The 26,593-nt window shown below is 42.7% G+C and overlaps 1 protein-coding gene across 10 annotated transcripts in view; it reads left to right on the top strand.

Moving 5' to 3' along the window:
* BICD1 (BICD cargo adaptor 1) overlaps window positions 1–26,593 on the top strand; it is a 189,741-nt gene that overhangs the window by 139,325 nt on the left and 23,823 nt on the right. For 5 of the 10 annotated variants that reach the window (XM_056517540.1, XM_056517536.1, XM_056517535.1 and 2 more), the window contains exons 6-7: window positions 1,609–1,760; window positions 3,500–3,707. In XM_056517540.1, coding sequence (XP_056373515.1) covers window positions 1,609–1,760; window positions 3,500–3,707 — 360 coding nt within the window. Of the gene's footprint in view, window positions 1–1,608; window positions 1,761–3,499; window positions 3,708–16,301; window positions 16,678–26,593 lie in introns of all 10 variants that reach the window. The other 5 variants (XM_056517530.1, XM_056517534.1, XM_056517533.1 and 2 more) reach the window with 2 other exon arrangements.

Genomic DNA, 26,593 nt, shown 5'->3' with positions numbered 1-26,593 from the left:
CATAGTAGGATGAAGAACAAAAAAGGTGAAACCTGACGTTCCCAGGTCACTACAGTTAATGTGCCTCATGGAAATATTCTTCTTCTTACCCATACACTCTTCCATTTTTATGTCTCTCTTATAACATCATGGTTTGGCCTTCATGTGATTTCCTCTACTGTAAACCACCTCTCATTGGAGACAGGGTCTTCAGATTTATGATCTTCAGGCAGAAATGTGAAAATGCTCACAGAGGGGAAGAGCCCCTCTACTTAGTCACACGTATAATGTCACATAAAGGTCAAAACCAACTGGGCATCTAACAATAATAAAGTGTATCCTATTGGATACATACATGTAAGTACAGCTTAGAAGTCTCTAGTGGTTCTTCCATGGTCAACATGTGGCTAACATATCTAAAATATGGCTAACTAGACAACCTGTTAAGGTTTATTTATTGTCCTTCACTTGAGTATCTCTCCTGCCCTGTAATCTAATCTGAGAAGGTAATGGATGGGGGAACATGAAGCCTAAATCTAAATCTTTTCTTTACTCAAAGTTTTCTGGTCAGCTGTTATTTTTGCCCAAGAATGTATGTGTATATATATATATATATATATATAGAGAGAGAGAGAGAGAGAGAGAGAGAGAGAGAGAGAGTGAGAGAGCATAGTAGTATAATATACATAGTAAAATTATCTATTATACATAGTTTGTTTATAAAATAGAGCAAACAAAAATACTCTATACAGTACTTACCTAGCCCCACCCCGGTAGCTCCGTTTTCGTCTGGTCCTCCAATCTTCTGTCTTCCTGCTTCCGAGACGAGCGTTCAAAGCAGGACCTGACCTCACAGCCAATCACTGGGCACAGTGGTGTCCTGTCTCTACCAGTGATTGGCTGAGCTGCAAGCTCCTGCAACAAACACTCTTCTCGGAAGCAGCAAGAAAACAGTAGGGAGACCAGATCAAGCCAAACGGGAGCTGTGGGGCACCATAGTAAAGGTTTTTTTGGGGGGCTTTTCTCCTGCCCCAGAAGGATGAATTTTTGCTTTGAAAATAGGGATGCCCCAAGTAAGAATGGTAGACCATCCTTTAATTTTGATGCTCCCCGACCCATAGACCACTTTCAGCAGCAATAGAGTCCACGTAATAAAATGCATATGATTATGTCCTTCTTATCTCTGCCCCTTGTCTTTTCTTCTGTTCTTTAGCCACCAACAATCTGCGTAAAAGTTCCACTCTCCATATAGTTGCACTAAACGTACCGCATTTCTGAGTGTAAGAGGACTCTTTTAACTTCTGGTGCCAATCAGCTCAGCTGATCTTTCCTGCAGAGGTGTTTTCTGTTCATATACTTCTTACAGAAGAAATGTAATACCACATGATTTACCAGAGTGGGAGACACCTACGGAGAGGCTCTCTATTCTGCCTCTTAGAGGGGGAAATGGGTTCTGGGCAGAGGACCCCTCTCTATGACTTTATGAGCCAATCCCAGTGCACAATTCAATGAGTCTTTAATGGGTTTAAGTACAATTGGACCCTTTTTGGGGACATGGACCTGACTGTCATACAAGAAGCTATGATATACAATGCATGTCCCTACCTGGAATATTTTTGTCTGTTTCAGACTGCAGAAGTTGCACTTGCAAACCTTAAGAACAAGTATGAAAACGAGAAGACAATGGTGACAGAAACCATGATGAAACTACGGAATGAACTGAAAGCGTTAAAAGAGGACGCTGCCACCTTCTCATCACTAAGGGCCATGTTTGCCACCAGGTAACAATGCAGACTGGCTCAGGAGTCTATGCATATTTAGTGAGATTTGGGTTTATTTGGTGCTTTAGGATCTAAAGGAACAAGAAAAACCTCGGTCAATGTATAGAAGGGACAAAGTGGGAAATACAATTATGGGGGCCTACATTACTGCCATCAATGGGGCCTAAATTTATTTACCTTAACTTTAAGAAAATTAGGCATCGGTTATATACAACCATAGGTATCAATGACCACCTGGGTGGACCAAGGAGGAGAAGAAACAAGGAATCGAGGGACTTTATTTAGAAAAAGTTTAATCTAATTTAAAAGTTTTTACTGTAAGAGAATGATCCGGCCCATAGACCGCTACGTATATAATTGACTATTATTGGTTGTAATGGCCTTTTTGGCTTCTGAAGTGCTGATTTATCCTGTTCCATCCTGTTTATTGGGTTTGATAGTCTCTTTCGTCTGTAGCTCTTCCTGTTATGTGTTGTCCTGCAAGCTGCATAGATATCTCTCAGCCGAAAATCAATTCACATAACAGAAAGAATTTCATTCTGCCGAAAATACTAATACCTAATGACTGCGCGGCTCCGTTATTGTCCAAACAAATAGACGTCTGGCTGTATGTTCAATTTTTCATTATTTCAAAGCCATTTAAAGGGTTTCTTGACATTGGCTTTAAGACACAAATAACTTTTAGTGGGGAAATTTGAAACAGCTTATGGGAGAATTCCCTGAGTTTGTCCATTTTTTAAATCAAATTCTTAGAAATTATTTTCAGTTTCTTAGTTATAAATGCTTCAGGGAGATCTATGGGGCAACCGGCATGGTTTCTTTTAGTGCTTCCACGGGATGTCGCCAAAGTTTCTATGAATCCAAAACAGCAAATATTTATATACCTACTTGTTGATTTGTGTATAGGGGAGATTTTCAAGCATTCTATTTATAGCCTCACAATTTCAGACTAAACACCAGGCTCGCTTTGGTGGATGCCGGGGCCTGCCAAGGGTCAATTACTATATGGTTAGAGAAAAAGAAAGAGACCAAGGACTGGGGGCTCATGTATTACCCAATGTACTTGTCAGATACATGTACAGTAGTTTAATGGCTAGCATAAAGTATATGCATATCACCCTTATTTGTAGGGTAGATGTAGGAAATGTTGCTTAGCTGTTGGGTTACAGGTAAATGTAACCTGTAGTTAGATATACGACCAGAAGAACAAAAGTACCCTTTCAAATCCAAGAAGAAATGTCAGAAGAGCAAAGTAATTGGATACAAGATGAACTTTATTCCAAAGTATACCAATTACGAGTTTTGGGGATTGTCCCCTTCATCAGACCTGACTCCCTGAAACATGAATAATTTGGAATAAAGTAATTTTATTTTTAACTTCCCTCTTCTGACATTTCTTCTGGGACTTACAGCGCCCTGAAAGGGTCCTTTTGTTCTTCTGGTCGTATTACTAAATGAGGAAAGGCAATGTTCACACTGCCATACCGGGTTCTATTTGGAGTCACCATCGTAACTTATTTTGACCCCAAGCCTAGCACATCATGCAGCCTTATTTTTGGAATTAAAATCATTAAATTCTTAATGGAAACTTAGGGGATCCTATTATAAGCCAATCCTTACAATCGACTCTCCACCTGTTTGTTAGTTTCCTTCTCACCTATATGAAGGTAAATTAGTTTTTTAAGTGTACAGTTGCATGGAAAATGTCACTGTGTCTTTTCTGTCTTTTGTCTGAGCAGATGCGACGAGTATGTGACACAACTAGATGAAATGCAGAGGCAGCTGGCAGCAGCAGAGGATGAGAAGAAGACTCTGAATTCTCTGTTGAGGATGGCAATCCAGCAAAAGCTAGCGCTCACTCAAAGGTTGGAAGATCTAGAGTTTGACCACGAGCAATCTTGGCGTACCAAAGGCAAGACGGGAAAAAACAAGATCGGAAGCCCCAAAGTAAGTCTAAGGCAGTCTTCAAACACAGAACTTCTGAACCCCATAATACTTAGCCAGTTTTCCCCTAAGTCAACCCCACTGGACTCCAATGTCACTGATATGAAAGGGTATCCATCTAGCCATCATACCGAGCCAGTACCAGATAACACTAGCTGATAATGTCTTTCCATATGTAATTTTGCAACCATTTGTAAGTTTGTACAACCACCCATCTGTCATTTTTTGTGTACGGCCATCTGTGTCTATATGGTTGAGTGTTTTATGTAATATTTGGATATACGTTCAGTGATACATACACCTAATGGCACTACAAGACTAGCACCGCTATTTTTCGTTTGCTCTCGTTTTTTTTTTTTATAAATGAGGCCAATTGTTGCTTATGCAGGGACGGTTGCACCACAAGTGTTACCACCAAGGAAAAATCCCAGTGTTTCCTACTGGATAAAACTTGGAAACCAAGACAATGAAGTAGCTTCTGTGTTTGTTTAACTGAAGTTCCCCTGTGGATCCCAATGATGTTAGGAAAATACTTTGCATGTCTTCAGAGGTTAACCTATGGTTATAGAATGTAGCCAAGGGTCAAGACAAAGTCCCATCTGACTTGTGAAGAAAGTTACAATGGAAGTTGTTATCTTGAGTAACGTTCTCATAGTTATTCCTGTTTTTTATCCCTGAATATAAGGAGTACAAAATATCCATGACGTTGGGTAGTTATATGGAACATTTCATCAAAAGAAGGAGAAAAAACTTTCCCCTGATGGTCTAGGTTGGTTCCCATGGCTCTCAGTTATGTAATTCCTAAGTAGCTCACTTGTAAAAGGTTTAAAAGTTAACCATAATTCTTCTATTATTTAAAAATCTATCAGTTTAGATGAAAATGAATGGATTCTACACAATGTGAACGTACACAAGACTAGAACTGTAATGATACATGTCCTTTTCCTTATCTTCTTCCTCAACGACTCGGTACAAACTCTGGTTTTATTTATGGGTCATGAGAACTAACAACACAGAAAAATTTTAAGTCGACCTCTGTGCAGTGAATTCCATGACCTTCAGATCAGTCAGCAGTGGTCACCAAAGGACCAGTTTTTGCTATTCAAGTATAGTCAACCATCATGTATATTCAAGACCAATTTTTAAACCCTTGTCCTGTCTTGACTTTATGTCCTTCTGAATTACCATGTGTAATTTTGAACTTCAAGGTGTCTTTTTATTTATTTATTTATTTTAATGAAAAATTAGCATAAAATAAAAAAAATAAAAATAACATTTGCGAATTCAGCCGATGGTTATATTAAAGTGAATTTAGTAGTGCCACTTCTGGAATCTCAGTGGTGTTTCTGACTGAATGGATCCTTAAAGGGGTACTCCGGTGGAAAACTTTATTGATTTATTTATTTATCAACTGGTGCCAGAAAGTCAAAGGAAATTATTTTCTTTTTTATGAACACAGTGCTCTCTGCTGACATCACAAGCATAGTGCTCTCTGCTGATATCTCTGTCCATTTTAGGAACTGTCCAGAGCAGCATACAGTGGGGATCAAAAGTTTGGGATCCCCAGGTAAAAATTTGTATTAATGTGCATAAAGAAGCCAAGGAAAGATGGAAAAACCTCCAAAAGGCATCAAATTACAGATTAGACATTCTTATAATATGTCAACAAAAGTTAGATTTTATTTCCGTCATTTACTCTTTCAAAATAACAGAAAACAAAAAATGGCGTCTGCAAAAGTTTGGGCACCCTGCAGAATTTATAGCATGCACTGCCCCCTTTCCAAAGCTGAGACCTGCCAGTGTCATGAATTGTTCTCAATCATCATCCGGGAAGACCAGGTGGTGTCAATCTCAAAGGTTTTAAATGTCCAGACTCATCTGACATTGCCCCAACAATCAGCATCATGGGTTCTTCTAAGCATTTGTCTAGAAATCTGAAACTGAAAATAGTTGACGCTCACAAAGCTGGAGAAGGTTATAATAAGATAGCAAAATGTTTTCCGATGTTAAGATTCTCTGTTCGGAATGTAATTAAGAAATGGCAGTCATCAGGAACAGTGGAAGTTAGAGTACTCCGGTGCACACTTTTTTCATGTTATCCCGTCCGGGCTGCAAAATAAAAGAAAACGCACTTTATCTTATCTGCCAACGAGCCCCCGGAGCTCCGGTACAGGTGTTCGGTCCCCGGTCTGTATTCTTCTTACTTCCGGTTAGCCCGGCACGTCACACGGAGCTTCAGCCTATCACTGGCCGAGGCGGGACATCGCTGCGTTTTCTTTTATTTTGCAGCCGGACGGGATAACATGAAAAAAGTGTGCACCGGAGTACTCTTTTAAAGCAAGATCTGGAAGACCAAGAAAAATATCAGATAGAACAGCTCACAGGATTGTGAGAAAAACTATTCAAAAGCCACGTTTGACTGCACAATCCCTCCAGAAAGATCTGGCAGACACTGGAGTTGTGGTACACTATTCCACTATAAAGAGATACTTGTACAAATATGGTCTTCATGGAAGAGTCAACAGAAGAAAACCTCTTCTACGTCCTCACCACAAAAATCAGCGTTTGAACTTTGCAAATGAACATATAGACAAGCCTGATGCATTTTGGAAACAAGTTCTGTGGACCGATGAGGTTAAAATTGAAATTTTTGGCCGGAATGAGCAAAGGTACATTTGGAGAAGAAGGGGAACAGAATTTAATGAAAAGAACCTCTGTCCAACTGTTAAGCATGCGGGTGGATCAATCATGCTTTGGGGTTGTATTGCAGCCAGTGGCACAGGGAACATCTCACAAGTAGCAGGAAAAATTGATTCAATAAAATTTCAGCAAATTTTGGATGCTAACTTGATGCCATCTGTGAAAAAGCTGAAGTTAAAGAGAGGATGGCTTCTACAAATGGATAATGATCCTAAACAAACCGAAATCGAAATCCACGGGGGGTTACATCAAGAGGCGTAAACTGAAGGTTTTGCCATGGCCTTCACAATCTCCTGACCTCAACATAATTGAAAATCTATGGATAGACCTTAAAAGAGCAGAGCGTGACAGACAGCCTGGAAATCTCAAAGAACTGGAAGACTTTTGTAAGGAAGAATGGGCAAAGATACCTCAAACAAGAAGTGAAAGACTCTTGGCTGGCTACAAAAAGCGTTTACAAGCTGTGATACTTGCCAAAGGGAGCAGTACAAGATATTAACTCTGCTGGGCGCCCAAATGTTTGCAGACGCCATTTTTTTCGCTGTTATTTTGAAAGTGTAACTGATGGAAATAAAATCTAACTTTTGTTGACTTATTATAAGAATGTCTAATCTGTAATTTGATGCCTTTTGGAGATTTTTCCATCTTTCCTTGGCTTCTTTATGCACATTAATACAAATTTTTACCTGGGGTGCCCAAACTTTTGATCCCCACTGCAAGTTTGCTATGGGGTTCTCCTACTCTGGTCAGTTCTTAAAATGGACAGATATGTCAGCAGAGAGCACTGTGGTCATGATGTCAGCAGAGAGCTCTGTGTTCCAAAAAGAAAAGAATTTCCTGTGTAGTATTCAGCTGCTAACAAGAACTGAAAGGATTAAGATTTTTTTAATAGAAGTAATTTACAAATCTCTTTAACTTTCTGGCACCAGTTGATTTAAAAAAAAAAAAAGTTTTCCACCGGAGTACCCCTTAAAGAATAATATCACATGCCCTGCTCTTGTAGGAATAGCTTCTTTATCTGAGAAAACACAATTGTTATATAGTAGTTACTTGTAAGAGTCAGCAAATTTTCACATGTGGTGCAACACCATGCACACGGTTACATGTAAAGCTGTGTATATTAGTAGCTGTCTGCTCTGCCAAGTTGACAGCTACTATTATGCTGAAACATAATACATATAAAATGATATATATATATATATATATATATATATATATATATATATGATAGATAGATAGATAGAGTAGTTAGGAGTAGCCGTATTAGTCCAGTGATGCAAAAAGCAAAATCATCGGTAGTTGCAGTATCTTGTAATACCTTTTTTATTGGACTAACAAGATTATGTAGAGAAGCTTTCGGGATTCCTCCCTTTATCAAGTCATAAGCATTTCTGAGCTCACAAGGAGAAAACACACGTTCTATCTCACAAAATGTGCAAGGGTTAAAACAACTTGTGTGGAGAATGGACATTAAGTTGGGCCGTAAATTGTATAGCTATAGGACGATAGATACAGATAAGGATGGGGGGGGGGGGGGAGAGCAGAGGTGAGAATGGGGGTTACGCTGGATGGAGGAGAAAGGACAATTTTACTACAGAACCACAGATTGAAGATAAGACTTAGACAGGGGAGGGGGAGCAGGGGTGTAATGGTGTTAGTCTTCAGCCCAACTTAATGTCCATTCTCCACACATGTTGTTTTAACCCCTGCACATTTTGTGAGATAGAAAGGGAGGAGTCCCGAAAGCTTGTCTCTACAAAATCTTGTTAGTCCAATAAAAAAGGTATTACAAGATACTGCAACTACCGATGATTTTGCTTTTTATATATATATATATATATGAATTCGGGTAGAAAACAGACATGGTGCACATCTACAATCTTGTATAATGATCTGGTTGCTTCTCAGCATAATATCAAAAACTAACAGGTTGTTAGTATAAATTTTTGATCAAAAAGTACAAGCCCACTCGCCACGTCAAGGCCACCTATTTACAGTGGGTCCCTAACGTCCCTAGCATAAAATGGCGTAGCACTGGGCAGCAACCACCACCGCCGCGACACCAGTGCCCACAGGGGGGGGAGAAACGACCCACTGGCAGAGCGGCCCCAATGCCACTCAAACCAGTCTATTGGTCGCACCCCCACCCCCCCCCCCCCCCCCCCGCAGACACGGCGCCACGGCAGCAACAGACGCCGCACAGCACCACACCAGTGTGAACAAGGTGTAATAGCTCACTTACCATGCTCTCCCAGTCAGACTGGGAGGCTGCTAGGAAAGAAATGGCCCTTGTGTAGCTAACTACTACTAATATAGGGTTGGGCTGAGGGGGTGGGGAAGAGTGCAGCACATGTTCAAACAAAAAAAAGGAGGGGATAGAAAACACAATGTGAATTCGGGTAGAAAACAGACATGGTGCACATCTACAATCTTGTATAATAATCTGATTGCTTCTCAGCATAATATCAAAAACTAACAGGTTGTTAGTATACATTTTTGATTAAAAAGTACAAGCCCACTCGCCACGTCAAGGCCACCTATTTAGAGTTGGTCCCTAACGTCCCTAGCATAAAATGGCGTAGCACTGGGCGGCGACCACCACCGCCGTGACACCAGTGCCCACGGGGGGGGAAAACGACCCACTGGCAGAGCGGCCCCAATGCCACTCAAACCAGTCTATGGGTCTCACCCCCCCCCCCCCCCCCCCCCCCCCGCAGACACGGCGCCACGGCAGCAACGGACGCCGCACAGCACCACACCAGTGTGAACAAGGTGTAATAGCTCACTTACCATGCTCTCCCAGTCAGACTGGGAGGCTGCTAGGAAAGAAATGGCCCTTGTGTAGCTAACTACTACTAATATAGGGTTGGGCTGAGCGGGTGGGGAAGAGTGCAGCACATGTTCAAACCAAAAAAAAAGGAGGGGATAGAAAACACAATGTGAATTCGGGTAGAAAACAGACATGGTGCACATCTACAATCTTGTATAATGATCTGGTTGCTTCTCAGCATAATATCAAAAACTGTGTGGTGCTGTGCGGCGTCCGTTGCTGCCGTGGCGCCGTGTCTGCGGGGGGGTGCGACCCATAGACTGGTTTGAGTGGCATTGGGGCCGCTCTGCCAGTGGGTCGTTCCCCCCGTGGGCACTGGTGTCACGGCGGTGGTGGTCGCTGCCCAGTGCTACGCCATTTTATGCTAGGGACGTTAGGGACCCACTCTAAATAGGTGGCCTTGACGTGGCGAGTGGGCTTGTACTTTTTGATCAAAAATGTATACTAACAACCTGTTAGTTTTTGATATTATGCTGAGAAGCAATCAGATCATTATACAAGATTGTAGACGTGCGACCATGCCTGTTTCTTCTACCCGAATATATATATATATATATATATATATATATATATATAGTGCCTTGAACTTTATCAAAGTACAGCCATATATCCATTAGGGTGTTCGTGTGTCCTTAGACCCAGTGGCTGTTTGCCCCTAGGAGGCAAGAGGTTACCCTTACAGATAAAATACGAATTAAAACAAAATAGAAATTTGAAAGTGGAAATGATAAACAGTCATGAACTGGGACAAACCCAACACCCACTTGTGTAGTCGGTGGTGGATTAGGCAAAATAATTCATATAGCATAAACACATGGAGAATTAATAGATTAATAAACATTGTCAATGTGACAAATCAAATAGCAGGCTTGAAGACTTTTCAACTCCATATACGGTATGTTTGATGGTGGATTCATGAAGATGTTACACCAGTTTTGAAGAGCTAATACCAGGCACCTCCACCTGTAAGTGAAGTATAATTCCTGTGGCACAAACAAATAGAGATGAGGAATCCATAGCTTGAGAAACGTCATCGATGTATCAAACCCATCTCTAAGCTAAGGATCTTGCCAGGATTTCCAGCGCCATGTTCACAAGAAGATGTAAATGTGGAAAACTTGGGAAAAAAATGCAAAAACATTTTTCTTTTAGCAGAATAAAAATGAGAACTAGATTTTTAAACACATTTTGAAAGAAGACAATGGGGCATAGGTTTAAAAAATAAAGAAATAAGCATCATCTACCATCACTGACGTCATTTATCTGTGATCAGGCCAAAAATGGTGTAGTCCTTTGTCTCCCCACAACTGTTTCATCGGCTCAGCCAACCGCCCTTAAAATGCATCTAGTCTTATGGGAAATAATATCCCTATTGATCTGGTCATATCACTTCCCGATCAATACTCAGTGTGGATAATAAAGGGCTGCCTCCTGTGTAGGGTCACTTTACATTAGCTGCTTTTAAATTATTTCTACTTGGACAAAATATGGAAGATCATTGCACAGAACATCAATATTTTGTTCATCTCCCCTGATGTTGTTCTGCTATTAGGACATATATAGATGTGGCATGTTTTTTTTTATTTTTTATTACTGCATGGGTGTATACAATCAAAAGAATATTTTTTAAGGATTCTATGATATTTATGTTATTATTTTTGTAATCTTAATGGAGTTCAATAATACTAGAAAAAGATGGTTGCTCTTATCTAGAAATAAACCTGTGTAAAGTTGTTTTTACTTAATAAGTGATGCAGAATTACAATACCAGACACTGCCTGTAGTAGAGATTGGCACTGCTTATGGAGAAAAGCAGCCATGTTCTTCTGGTCTCGCACAAATACTTTAAGGGTAGGGTCGCACACAGCACATCCGCAGTATATTTGACGCTGTGGATGAGCTTTACGGCGATCTCAGAGCAATTGCAGAGCGAGTTTCCTCTGCTCTCCCAGCTGAATGGTGTGGCGGGTACCAGAGGGTATACCCTCAACGATCAGACACTTATCCCCTATGCTGTGGTAACTTTTAATTTATGAAAATTTTTTCAATAAATATAGATACTATATAAGATAAATAAGATATTATTATTGAGGTACTACAGTATTAAAAAAAAGTAAGTCTAATCAGTTATGAAAATTCTCCTACATATTGAAGCCCATGAGGAGTGGGCATGTTTTTGTAGTTAGTGCTAATGTAGGTATAAAAGTCTTAGGCTCTGTTCATACCATATTTAGGCAACGCTTGCCATATACACCAGGAAAGGCTCATAAGAACATATGTAAAGCCCTATTATACTGTATTCTGCTGTGCAGCTTGTTAAAGGGGTACTCCGGTGGAAAACATTTTTTAAATCAACTTAATCATTCCATTTTTTTTTTTTAAATCAACTTAATCATTCCAGTACTTATCAACTGCTGTATGCTCCAGAGGAAGTTCTTTTTTTGTTTCTGTCTGACCACAGTGCTCTTTGCTGACACCTCTGTCCATGTCAGGAACTGTCCAGAGCAGGAGAGATTTTCTATGGGGATTTGCTCCTGCTCTGGACAGTTCCTTACATAGACAGAGGTGTCAGCAGAGAGCACTGTGGTCAGACAGAAAAGAAGTTCAAAAAAAGAACTTCCTCTGTAGCATACAGCAGCTGATAAGTACTGTTTAACTTTCTGGCACCAGTTGATTTAAACATAATTGTTTTCCACTGGAGTACCCCTTTTACAAACTCTACATCAGAATATATTACACATGGCCGACGATCCACCCCACTACACCACCAGGGACACATTGAAGGTCCATTTAGATGCCGGTGTCAGCTTTGACAGCGGTGATGTGAAGGGTTAATAGCCAGCCGAAGCGAGCGCTGCCTGCCAGCTATTAGCGGCGGCCCCCAGCTACAGGAATCAGCCGCTCAGTATGGCGTGGAGCCCGCGCCATTCACCCTTAACTGGCACAATGACGTGTATACACCTCATTGGTCGTTAAGGGGTTAGGAGTGGTAAAAAATATATTTAAAAAATTAGGGCACTAGGACTTTTTAAAAAATCTATATTTATTATTTGAGTTTTTAGCATAAAAAGAAATGCAATACAAGCTAGTCTGCAGGTATGCAAAATCCACGTTACACCCCCACAAAATACGAATAAATATTAGACAGTGTAGGAGAACGTGGGAGGAGACCACATTCTTATCAATGCTATGGGCAAGTGTTGACTGCATATGTAAATCTAGAAGACATTCTGGCGGCACTAATTTCTAGTAAATTTCAGGCCTGCGAAGATATACTAGCAATGGTAAAACATAGATGTGTCCGTACACCACAGATAACTGTATGGCCCTTGTTTGCCATAGTCAGGGATCTTACATATAAATACTGTATGGAGAATTTGGCCCTCATTTACTATTGCAAACCCAACATGTTTTGTCGGGTTGTGCGCCAGTTTTGGGCGTATTGCGCCTGAAATTCTGTCTGCGCCAGACAGGGCCGGCCTTAGGTGTTCAGGCGCCCTGTGCGAGCTAACCTTGTGACGCCCCCCCCCCCATTACCCAATAAACATACACAAAGAGGAAAAAAATCTTTGTAACAAATATATATTTTTTTTATATTTAATCATTTCCCTGCCCCCTTAATCATTCCCATGTCCCCCTTAATCAGATGCAGTACAATTCCCCCACATTAGGTGCAGTATAGTCCCCCACATTAGGTGCAGTATAGTCCCCCACATTAGGTGCAGTATAGTCCCCCACATTAGGTGCAGTATAGTCCCCCACATTAGGTGCAGTATAGTCCCCCACATTAGGTGCAGTATAGTTCCCCTTAATCAGATGCAGTACAGTTCCCCCGCATTAGGTGCAGTATAGCTCCCCACATTAGGTGCAGTATAGTTCCCCCCACATTAGGTGCAGTATACTTCCCCCACATTAGGTGCCATATAGTTCCCCACATTAGGTGCCATATAGTTCCCCACATTAGGTGCAGTATAGTTCCCCCACATTAGGTGCAGTATAGTTCCCCACATTAGGTGCAGTATAGCTCCCCCACATTAGGTGCAGTATAGTTCCCCACATTAGGTGCAGTATAGCTCCCCCACATTAGGTGCAGTATAGTTCCCCACATTAGGTGCAGTATAGTTCCCCACATTAGGTTCAGTATAGTTCCCCCACATTAGGTGCAGTATAGTTCCCCCACATTAGGTGCAGTATAGTTCCCCCACATTAGGTGCAGTATAGTTCCCCCACATTAGGTGCAGTATAGCTCCCCCACATTAGGTGCAGTATAGTTCCCCACATTAGATGTAGTATAGCTCCCCACATTAGGTGCAGTATAGTTCCCCCACATTAGGTACAGTATAGTTCCCCCACATTAGGTACAGTATAGTTCCCCCACATTAGGTACAGTATAGTTCCCCCACATTAGGTTCAGTATAGCTCACCCACATTAGGTGCTGTATAGTTCCCCACATTAGGTGCAGTATAGCTCCCCACATTAGGTGCAGTATGTTCCCCCACATTAGGTGCAGTATAGTTCCCCCACATTAGATGCAGTATAGCTCCCCACATTAGGTGCAGTATAGTTCCCCACATTAGGTGCAGTATAGCTCCCTACATTAGGTGCAGTATAGTTCCCAATATTAGGTGCAGTATAGCCCTACATTAGGAAGAAGCAGGTTCCCCACATTAGGTGCAGTATAGCTCCCCACATTAGGTGCAGTATAGCCCCACATTAGGAAGAAGTGGGTTCCCCACATTAGGTAGTAGCAGGTTCCCCAAATTCGGGAGCAATGTCGTTCCCCACCCCCCCCCCCCCCCCCCCCACCGACTTACACACACACACACACACACACACACAGACATACAACCACACATGCACACACACACAGACAGACAGACAACCACACATGCACACACAGACAGACAGACACCCACACATACACAACCTTACCAGACCTGCGCTGCGCTTCTCTTCTCTCCGGCGGCCTGACGAGTGAAGTCACTGACGTCCTGTGTGGGTCTGCGGAGGTACGTCACATGCGCGACGTCCCTCTTCAGACTCCGGCCGCTAGCCAACCGGAAATGTGGAGGAGGGCAGGGTAAGTGACACCTCCCTGTGTAATGAAGAAAACTGTGCCCTGAAGCCGAATGTGTCCCTCCACATAGGGTCACAGTTGAGGGAGGGTAGTGGGAATGTAATGAGAGGGAGCGGCCTGCAAAGCAGAAAACTGTGTCCCTGTGCAGAGGGTCACATTCCGCTACAGGGCACAGTTTTCTTCTTTACAACAGCATTTAGCGCTGCTTGCACGAAGCAGGGCTAAATCCCGGGCGTCGGGCAATACAAATTATATATACTTGGTGCGAGCTGTGTCGGCCGCCCGGCGCCCCTGTTGCTATGGTGCCCTGTGCGGCCGCACAGCTCGCACACCCCTAAGGCCTGCCCTGGCGCCAGAATATGCGCCTGAAATTCTGTCTGCGCCTGAATTTGCGCCTGAATTGAAAAAAAACCCAACTAACTCTCCATTTTGCTAAGAAAACCTGAAAAGGGGGCGTGACCATCAGGAAAAGGGGGCGTGGTCACATAAAAGGGGCGTGTTCTCGACATTTTCACAAAATCCCAACATATTTACTAAAGTTTCCACATAAAATGTGGTGGATTTGAGATGAAGAAAACCAGATAGATCAGAGCATGTGTAAAAAAAACACTAAATGTAGGGAAAGTGGAAAATGTAGGGAAACCTTAGTAAATACCGTGGAAAATAAATTGTAGGGAATTAAAACCCACAAAGAAACCTACACAACACTCTGAGTAAATAAGGGCCTTTATCTTTATCTACAATTCATTATTTTTAGTTTTGTATCGTTTACTGCTATAAATGGTGTTACTTTCAAAAAGGCAAAGTATTTAAGATGTAAAACCAATTACAGTTAGGATGTGTTAAAAGCAGGGGTGGACTGGCTATTTGGGCTCGAGGATATGTGTTGAAAAGCCCTTGGCCTATCTAACAATTTTATTTTCAGTAGAATAAGTTATATTGTGACTAAGTGCATGTCCCTTACCCATGTTCCCAAAAATATGTTTTCCTGTTTATGACAATCACCTAACCTTTATTTTTTATTTGTATTTTGCAATTCTGATGAAAAGCTTAGACATTAGAGGAAAGTATGGAATATTTCGGATTATTTTTGTAGACCACAGCCCCCAAGAACATGTCTTCCTTAAACCATCCTTTGACGCTGGTCTGTATTGCTACTGTCAGCAAGGTCACTTATAGAATATGGGCTGAACAATTTACTTAAAATGGATTAAAGGGGGTTTCCCATCTTATAAAGTTATCCACAGGGGTCCCCGACCTCATAAATGGGGAACCAAGTCTCCCTTTAGAATAGCAGCAGATTGCGCATGCGCGCCATAGTTCTATTCATTGTCTATGGAAGGCCAAATGCTATGCTATCTCATAGAATTCCATAGGGAATCAAAGTACGACCCACCTCTCCATTCTGATGGAAGACTATAAAGACCCCTCAGATAGTTGTCCCCAAGATGAAAAAACTCCACTTTATGCTAATTTTTCCAAATATCATGGGCCGCCAAGGCCAAGATTGGTACATATACATATAATACTCTCGACTATACAAAAGTCTATTATATCATACTTTACTCTAATGTCTACAGGCAGCTGAAGCTAACTTTTATTTTGTGTAGTGGTATTATTAAGAAAAAAAAATATTTGTATATCTTGTAGACATTATCATAGTCACCAACACATCATAAGGTCAGCCTAGTAGATATCAGGAGTTTTCTTATTGTAGCATAGGGAATCTTTATTGACCAGAGAGTATCCAATTCTCTTTTTGTATGGGAACACCTAGGAATCTATGGGGTAATCCATGAGTTTTTCAAGATTTTAAGGCACAGATTACATCTACACTTAACAGCACAGCAGCCACAAGATGAGGGGACAAAGAAATGCGCCATTGTTTCTCAGCAAGCCCAAGTTCAGGCATCAGGTAGCTGCAGCTAAGCTCTGAGCAGAACGTCGTCCGTCCACCAACATTAGGTAACACGTTTGCTGTCTTTGCAGCAGTTCCCAGCTCCAGTTGCAAGAAACCCGCTTCACACGTATTGCACCAGGTTCCCATATCAAGCAACGCACGACAGGCCACCACTCAGGGTCCCAGCAGGAACTTCCTCATCAGCCAACTCCAGCCCAGAAAAGCCTTCTGCACTTCTCTTCCACCAGCTGTCAGCTTCGAGGAGCACAGGGCAACTTAATACACAATGCTATTCTCCGCTGCAGGCATCCAGCCAAAGTTTTACACACAGTCTGGAATCTTCTAGCTCCCGACTACAGAAAAACCGCTTCAGTTTTACAGCTTCATCATCATCGTCATCACCACCACCCAGCACCAGAGACCCTCACTCTTTAACTTCCACAGCAATGTGTTCCAGGCAAAAAGGTAACCACATTCTACTTGCTGCGTATTCACCCAGATACATGCAGCAACGACAAACTAACTATCCATTCATTGAACCAAGGCTTCACGAGACAAGGGTCCTTACCCCAAGGCCTCGAATACAGCCCAGTTACACAGAACACACTGACCTCCTCAGTGAAAGATTATTTAGAACCGAATCAAATTAATGAATTATTAAGTCTGTGATTCTCATCTTCAAAGTGACTAGTCAGCCAAAAAAAACTAATTCTAATTTCCAGGGTAGACTGCAAATTGTATATTTCTAGATGTTCTGTGCAATTGACCTTAACCTCCTTTTTACTTATTTATTTTTATTTAATATTAGCCAAGTAGAACAATAGGGACTATTGGAATCACTGTAACTAGGTGAGAGCACAAAAAGGTACGAAGGTCCTAGATGGGTGTGGATCAAAATATTCTGAGCTTGTCTTTGGAATATGGGTTGTTAAGCACATGGTAGGTAATTTTTCCTTTGCATTTTGCTTTTCAAGTGGCCTTATATGCGGTGTCTTACTAACCGTTTTGTATTACATATTAGAACACCGTGATTCCTTAAGATTTATTATGAATTTTTGAAAACCATAGGTGACTAAAATTGTGTATTAGCCTGGCAGAAGACCATGATGGTAATAGCAATGGTAAGAATTTCAGGCCTATTTAAAAAAAATTAAAGTACTCAAAAATATTTGACTGAATACAAAGTCATTAAAGAAAAAAATAACACTTATATTTCAACATACCCAATGATGGCAGAATGTCAGGATTACAGTATGGATGCTCTTCTTCTTTCTACCCTATAAGGTTAGTGGCTGGTTCTTCTCAATGTAAAATAGCATAAAATGCTAGATGAATAAAGATGCAACCATTGGAGTGATAGTAGGTGGATATTCAAGAGTTGGCCACCTTAGACAGTCACTTTTTCTTAGAATGGGTTTACCAAAAATAACTTAACTGACAGGGTGTCTTTCTGCTGGAATTCCTAACCTGAAAGTGGTCAGTTCTCCTGCAGACCACCACAGGAAAATTGAAACAATACACAGTACTCTTTGATTGCTACCACTTCCGTTCCAAGGATGATGGATCACGGCCGACTTCCACTCCCTGCTTCCTATCTCAAAATGCCTGCCCAGCCAATCGCTGACTGAGACGTATCACCACTCTGGCCAGTGTCTGGCTGAGAAGGCATTTTGAAGTGTGATGACATGGGTACCAGGAAGTCTAGACCAATGGGGACTGGTCTACCCCTTCTTTTTTTTCATTCCCACCAGACAACCCCTTTAACCTATATATGGCAGGGCACCACAACATTCCAGTTTAAGATGCAAGGAATCTGTTTAGTGTTCCTATTTCTTAAAAAAAAAAAAAAAACATCAACTAGATTGTATTGCTCTTTAATAGTGCTTCAACTTTACCACTCTCATTTTTGTAAAATCTTTTTTGATACCTTGTTACACCTTACTAAGTCAACTACTCGAGAATAGTCAAGAATCCTATATACATTTTTTTCTTAGTTGACTATTGGCCTGCTTTTTTTTTAAATAATAGGCCATCAGTGCCAATCAGTTTCATAATATGTCTTTCCTCGATATCACCTCTTGGAGGAGAAAAGGAAGGCCCCATACACATTAGATGTCACTATCAGTGGGTTCGGCTGACAGTTTACTAATGTGTGTGGGACCGTTCGATGATAAAATTATGGCTTTCTTCAACTACCACTTGGGAGAGTAATGTACTTTTAAGCCTTTGAACATGACATATCCAAAAGGTTGTAGCACTGCCGGTTTAACCTGTAGCTGTTTGAGTATTGGCATCTTCTGTGGTTGATAAGTAAATGCTGTCTTTCGAGTGTCAATATGGTGAAAAGAGAAGGACTTATTCTGAATCCTAAGTCTTGGTGGTGTTACAGGTATTAACTTAAGGACATTGGTTGATTGATAGCATCTTGACTTGTGTTTGGCTAAGCTATAGATGTGACCCAAAAATACCTATGGTCTATTTTTATTAAAAATAGAAATGAAGATTTATGGGATTATTTCCTTAAATTGGCCCATAGATATCATATACCAATATATATTTGGTATATATTCATATAACAGGAATTGTTTACTATGAGGAATATCTGCATGCCTGTTGTGACTATTCAGAAATGATATATTGAATGTATTTATTTCTTTTTAACAGTTGATACTTTGATACTATGATTTATTGGCATGAACTTTAATAATGAGTCTGCTGGATCAATACCACCAGACCATACAAGATGCGGGTGAATTTAATGGATAATGATTTTCATTACATTATAATCTGATCCTGTAATACATTCCATTGTGCAGCATTCTCATTATCTAGCTGTCTTTATTGTTTTATATATTTTTTGATGTTTTTATTTAATTTTTTGTTCTTTTATTTTATGCTGTAAGAAAATGTATTTTTTGTTATTATGATCATTATGTTATAACCAGTAATGACACTATTTTATTAGCAGCTTTTTGTAATGAAATGATTCGATATTAAATCAAGTTTTTATATTTATAAAAACATATCCGCTATATTTAAATAATTAACAATACTTGTGGAACGCACACAAAAAAGCACGAACTAAAGGCGAAGAAAAAAAAAATGTTTTCCCCTTGATATGCCAGTATTTTAAATTAAAAAAAATATTTACAGAGGGGCCCAGAATGGGGACCAAAATAAAAAAAAAACTATACTAAGCTCTCAGCCTGCCACTATTGCTGCACCACCACTTTGGAGTCTCCAAGCAGAAGCCATAGTCATTGTGCTTCAATGATGTCCCTGTATAATTGAAGTGGTTATCCAATATAAAGTGACTTTAGTAATTAAGTGTCATACAGTAATAGTCATGCCTATGAAGAATCTGTGCTTGTGTTGGTGGTAAATGGCCATGTCCTGTGTCCCCATCATGCTGATGGCTTATTTTTGGGAACTGGCTACTTTAAGTTTCTGTGGCCTCCCTAAGACTACAATCCCCAGGATCCTTTGTTTTAAAGTGGTAGGTGACTTATATACCACAGCACCTGACTTGTGAAGTGTTGTCTCGGGCAGCACAGCAAGCTGGGAATGGTCTGAGACAACACTCATTTTGTAGGCTGCAAAAATGAACTTCTGTGGAAAAGAAAGGCAAAGAAATTTGATACCAGCCACCAAACATAAGTAAGCAAAGTATTTTAGTAACTTTTCTGCCCCTGTCTTACGTTCAAAGAACTAAAAATCCTGAAATACCCCTATAACATGTAATACTGCAAACAATCACTGGCCTCAAGGTTCTCTTGCATGTGACCACTGCAGCTAGTGATTGGCCACAGTCTCACATGCTCAGTGTATGGGGACATTATTGAAGCACTGCTGTCACAGAACTTCAGAATGGCAACAGTGGTAAATAGGGATGAGCGAATCGAATCTGATGAATCTGAATTTGTTACGAATTTCAGGAAAAATTTGATTTGCAATGCTTCATTAAACTCCATTTAGTGCGGTCCTGGTCCAGGGCATCTACAATGGCGGATGCACTTGTGAGGACATGTGGCAAGGAATCCTGGGAAGGTGGGAACAACAGTAGGTGGTAGGTGGGATGACCCTGAATCACATGCAGCATGCAGCCTATCAGCAGCCAACCACCCCTGTGATGTCACAGCCCTATATAATCGGCAGCCATCTTGCGGCCAGTCACTTCAGCCTTTTATTGCACAGAGAGAGAGAGGGACAGACAGCATTGTGTGTTATACAGAAAACATTTCCAGTTGTTTCCAGGAGCGATTCACCTCCCAGTCACATCAGCGTTCTGTTGCACAGAGAGAGGGACAGAGAGCAGTGTGTGTTGCACAGAAAAGCTTTTTTACAGCAGTGATTCACCTCAAGCCCAAATCCAGCCTAGAAGCACTGATAGGGAAGGGAGTGAGATTGAGAGAAAGAGTGCAATTTTGGGTGTAGTACACAGCGGCTGTGTGCTGCAGCACTGGTGTGTACTCCTGGTGTTGTACACAAATACTGTTATAAGCATACTGGAGCGCATTGTCCTCCCCTCATAAGTGCATACCACATACGTACATCTAAGTGGTGTAGTATTTTGTTCCTATTAAAGTCTTAGGGGCGTAGATACTGTGAAAGCCTGTTAAAGTACACACTAGCTGGTGTTGTACACAAATACTGTTTGAGGCGTACTGGAGCGCATTGTCCTCCCCTCATAAGTGCATACCACATACATACATCTAAGTGGTGTACTAATTTGTTCCTGTTAAAGTCTTAAGGGCCTAGATACTGTGAAAGGCCAGCCAAAAGTACACACCTGCTGGTGTTGTACACAAATACTGTTTTAAGGGTAGTGGAGCGTATTGTACTCCCCTCATATACGAACTAAGTATGTCAGGCAGAGAAGTGCCAGGATGTGCACAGAGGAGTGGCAGAGGCCTAAATTCATCAGGCAGAAGTCGCAGTAGACTAGGGGCAAGTGGCAGCAGGAGTCGCAGCAAGAGTCCTGAGCTCCCGGTATCAGCTAGCGGTCATGTCTCAACCAGCAATCCATCTGCCTTCATCAATTGGTTAACACGTGACATCTGACACCCCCAGTCAACAGTTGGTGAGTTCCTCAGACACAGCCCTCAGTTGGCATGATCCAGGAGCAGTCCCTGTTCTTCCATTGTCTCTGTCCCATGCTGTTCCCTCCCCCACAGAAGTATATTATGCTGTGGGTGCAGCTCCACTATTTAGTGAGGATGATCTAGAGGACAGTCAGCAGCTACTGCCCAGCCAAGAAGTGGAGGAGACATCCGCCGCTTCCTCCGCTAGGTGGGCAAGTGGTGATGAGGAGAGAGGCGTGAGAGATGGTGTTGTGAGCATTCAGGCTCCTGAAGCAGACACTGTTGAGGAACCTTAGGAGGACATCAGTGACATGCAGACACAACTCGATGATGATGAAGCCGATCGCACTTGGGAACCGGGTGCAAAAGGGGCTTCATCATCATCAGGAGAAGAGGGCTGCAGGCTGCCCATGAGGCAGCAGCTGAGACAGCAAGGTGGTAGCATGGTTGGCAGTCAGCATGGTGGCAGAAGTGGAAAGTCTGGAGCCAAACATGCCCAGGGTAGTCCACCTGCTTCGCTGCAGCCTACCTTCCTGGGAGGTAGTGAAAAAGGGGTTCCTGGAGTCGGTGGCAGTAGCAGTCAATCAGTGCGGACTGTTGGTGGGAAAATCAGCTACTCGACGGTGTGGCAGTTTTTCATCAAGCATCCGGAGGAGGTTAACATGGCCACATGCAAGATGTGTCGGCAGAGGGTGAAGCGTGACCAGGGTCCCAATGTTGGCACAACGGCCCTGCTTCAACATATGCAGCGTCACTATAAAGCAGCCTGGGAGAACCGTGGCTCTGATGTGGTGGTCCAGCCTGCTGCATCACCCAGTTTCAACCAGCCAAGGCTTCACCACCTCAGCCGAAGGGAGCTGTGTGTCATACCCATCTTCTTTCGCTCCAGGTGCTCCTGCCCACTCATCCAATGAGCTGAATGTGCTCCTGTCCAAGTTGCTGGTGCTGCAGTCCCCCCTGTGGTGGACTCTGCACCTTTCAGAGAACTGATGGCTTGTGCCGAGCCGAGGTGGTGAGTCCTAAGCAATCATTTATTTGCCTAGAAGGCAGTACCAGCCCTGCATAATTTTGTGGAACAGAAGGTGGGCCAGTCCTTGAGCCTGTCGGTGTGTACCAAAGTGCACGGCAGCGCCGGCGTGTGGAGCTGTAACTACAGTCAGGGACAATACTTGTCCTTTACAGCCCACTGGGTGAATGCGGTTCCTGCACAGGCACAACAGCAAATTGGACAGGTCACACCGCTTCCTCCTCCATGCTCTCGCTCTCAGGCAGTTGGTCCTGTGACAGTGTTCGACTCTGCCTCATCCTCAACCATGTCCTCAGCTTCTACTGCATGGACAAGTCTCAGTACCCCTCCAGCATACCATGGTGGCATACCTTGACATTACCATGCCAACAAACCTTGAAGATACGCTGGATTCTGGGCAGCCAAACTTGATTTGTGGCCGCTACTAGCAGAGTTTACCCTGGAAAAGCTGTCATGCCCGGCCAGTAGTGTGCCATCAGAGCGGGTGTTTAGTGCGGTGGGGGCCATAGAAACCCCAAGGAGAACTCATCTGTCCACGAAAAATGGGGAGAGACTGACCTTTGTGAAGATGAATCAGGCATGGTTCAGCCAGGATTTCCACCCTGATACATGAGAGTAGATTGACCACACCAACACTTCACAAAAATGGATAGTGCTAAACATATTTAAGGTGCTGCTCCCCAGTTACAGACATTCCTCTGCATCAGACCACAAGTAAGTATTGAGGATATGCATTAGCTAACACTTAAGCGTCAGTACCTAAAACTCAGTACCTAATCCTGACCATGTACATCTTTTTATGTGTCTAGCACCTTTATTTATTTTTTTATTACACTTTTGATTTAGCTCACTAGTCTGAATTCCTCTCAAAGGGAGGTGGCGTGGCCTCACTGTGCAGGTCTCCTAGCATTAGTAAAACTACAACTCCAAGGTTGTCCTCACTGACAGCGGGACACAAGCTGACAGTGGGAGGATTTTTCCTCCAGCTGTGAGCCCTGCGCTCACAGCTGTCAATCAAGTAAGTGTGTCCATGAAGTAGGTGATGACGCATGGACATAGCAGGACTAGTATGTATCCAAGTAGGCAGGGGGGGGCAGTTGTTTGGCTTTTTCGGTATGAAATACTGAAAATTTTCTAATGAAAGTAATTGCAAAACCTATTGGTTTTGCATGTTTTACAACATATCAAAAGTTTTTGTATCTGACAGTGCCAATTTAACTTTTCTTAGGATAAAAGATATGTAGCCAAAAATTTTTTGAAATCAAACAAAAGGAAAGGTGTGCAAAAAACACCATGTGCCACCTAACCACCAAGTATTGATGTGATGCAAAGACCTCTAAAAGTTGGAAGGGAACAACGTAGGGTCCATTGTAACCGGTGGGGTAAAAACTTCCCCTGTAAGGCCCTACTCTCGCATTACTAATTCCCTTCTTGGCAAGTGTTACTCACCCTAAAAAGGGTGGTCCCACACAGGAACCTCTCCTTATTTCCCCCTACAAACACTCCAATTTCCAAGGGTTTATAGGTGGAAATAGAGAGAGTTTCCTGCGTGGGACCGCCCTTTTAGGGTTAGTAACACTTGCCAAGAAGGGAATTAATAGGGCTAGTGTAGGGCCTTACAGGGGAAGTTTTCACTTCCACCTGCTACAATGGACAATACGTTGTTCCCTTCCACCTTTTCGAGGAAAGTGTTACTCGTCTTAAAAAGGGCAGTGCCACACAGGAACCAATCCCTATTTCCACCTAAAAACCCTGGGAAATGGCAGTGTTTGTAGGTGGAAAAAGGGAGAGGTTCCTGTGTGGGGCCGCCCTTTTTAGGGCGAGTAACACTTGCCAAGAAGTGAATTAATAATCCAAGAGTATGACCTTACAGGGGAAGTTTTTACCCCCACCGGTTACAATGGACCATACATTGTTCCCTTTCACCTTTTAGGGGGCTTTGCATCACATCAATACTTGGTGGTGTCGGTGGCACATGGTGTTTTTTGCACACCTTTCCTTTTGTTGGATTTAAAAAATAATAATTTGGGTCCATATATTTTATCCTAAGCATATTATTAAAAGTTACATTTTACATAATGTATATGCTCAGTACTTGTGCACACTAACACTTTTACAAGAGAGTGCCGCCTGATGCTACACACCTGATGCTAAGTTCTTCTTTTTTCACCCACCTTCGTCACCGGGTACTGGTATTGCAGCCACTATATGTTCTCCTCATGCTGCCGCAAACTGCAGGATGTCATTCAGCCACTATATGCTGCCAACAACTCCAGGCTTTGTCATTCAGCCACTATGTGGTCTCCTCATGCTGCCCCCCAACTCCAGGCTGTGTCAGCCACTATGTGGTCTCCTCATGCTGCCGCCAACTCCAGGTTGTGTCATTCAGCCACTATATGTTCTCCTCATGCTGTCGCCACCTCCAGGCTGTGTCATTTAGCCGCTATATGGTCTCCTCATGCTGCCGCCACCTCCACACTGTGTCAGTCTGCCACTATATGGTCTCCTCATGCTTCCGCCACCGCCAGGCTGTGTCATTCAGCCACTATATGCCGCCAACTCCAGTCTGTGACATTCAGCCACTATATGGTCTCCTCACGTTGCCGCCACCTGCACGCAGTGTCATTCAGCCACTATATGGTCTCCTCATACTGATGCCACCTCCAGGCTCTGTCATTGTGCCGCTCTGCGACAGTGATTCTAATAGCGACACCTCTGATCTGTATGTCATGCTGAATAACAGTATTATTTCACTAACCCAGCACACACCCTATGCATGTTACAGCAAGGCAAAGTGTTCTACACCCCTATTGAGGCGTGAATAAATTAGGATCGAACCAAATTTTTTCGTAAAATTCTATGAATCGGCCGAATTGAATTTTTCAATAATTCGCTCATCTCTAGTGGTAAACTAAGGGGGATTATATGTCTTTTCTTCTATTTTGCTCACCATTCCTTGCCCCAGGTAATGTTTAATGACTAGAAAACCTCTTTAAAGGAGTAGTCCAGTTATGTAAAATGTATCCTCTATCCACAGGATAGGGGGTAAGTCTCAAATCACAGGAGGTCCAACCACTGGGATCCATTTTGATCTCCAGAACAAGGTCGGACAACTCCTTTAAGGTTATAATTTTTGTGCCAAAAAATATATTAAACCAAGCTTATATAAAAAAAAAAAATTGATAATGTACAGTGTTCTAATAAAGAAATACCTGTATCAATAAAAAATAATTAAAATCAACTATTTATTACTTTTTTGTTTTTAAATTCAGTTATATTCTAAGGATTATGGTTTAAGATGCATGCGTGCATTTAATAATTTAGCAAACAATGTCATTTTATATATGTTTTTTAAATAACTATTTTACGGTTCCACATTAAATAGATTTAAGAAAATAATTTAAAAAAAAAGGCCAAAATGAAAATTGATTTAATCATATACCGTATTTATTGGGGTATACCACGCACCGGCCTATAACACGCACCCTCATTTTACCAAGGATATTTGGGTAAAAAAAGTTTTTTACCCAAATATCCATGGTAAAATGAGGGTGCGTGTGTGCGCGTGTATACCCCGAGACACCCCCAGGAAAGGCAGGGGGAGAGAGGCCGTCGCTGCCGGCTTCTCTCCCCCTGCCTTTCCTGGGGTCTAGAGCCCTGCTGCCGGCCCTTCTCTCCCATTGCCTATCGGCGCCGCTGCCCGTTCTGTCCCCCTGACTATCGGTGCCGATAGCCAGGGGGAGAGAAGGGGCAGCGGCACCCATTGCTGGCGCCGCTGCCCCGTTGCCTCCCCCATCCCCGGTGGCATAATTACCTGTTGCCGGGGTCGGGCCCGCGCTGCTTCAGGCCTCCGGCGTGCGTCCCCTGCGTCGTTGCTATGCACTGCACTTCGAGGCCTGAAGCAGCGCGGACCCGACCCCGGCAACAGGTAATTATGCCACCGGGGATGGGGGGAGGCAACGGGGCAGCGGCGCCGGCAATGGGTTCTGCTGCCCCTTCTCTCCCCCTGGCTGTCGGCGCCGCTTCTCTCCCCCTGGCTATCGGCGCCGGCAATGGGGCGCCGGCAACGATAGTCAGGGGGACAGAACGGGCAGCGGCGCCGATAGCCAGGGGGAGAGAAGGGCCGGCAGCAGTGCTCTAGACCCCAGGAAAGGCAGGGGGAGAGAAGCCGGCAGCGATGGCCTCTCTCCCCCTGCCTTTCCTGGGGGTGTATCGGCGTATAACACGCACATAGACTTTAGGCTAAAAATTTTAGCCTAAAAAGTGCGTGTTA

Source organism: Hyla sarda, chromosome 4 (genome assembly GCF_029499605.1).
Source record: "Hyla sarda isolate aHylSar1 chromosome 4, aHylSar1.hap1, whole genome shotgun sequence".
Classification (NCBI taxonomy): domain Eukaryota; kingdom Metazoa; phylum Chordata; class Amphibia; order Anura; family Hylidae; genus Hyla; species Hyla sarda.
The sequence above is the reverse complement of the archived record's forward strand: the minus strand, read 5'-3'. Positions and strand labels throughout refer to the sequence as shown.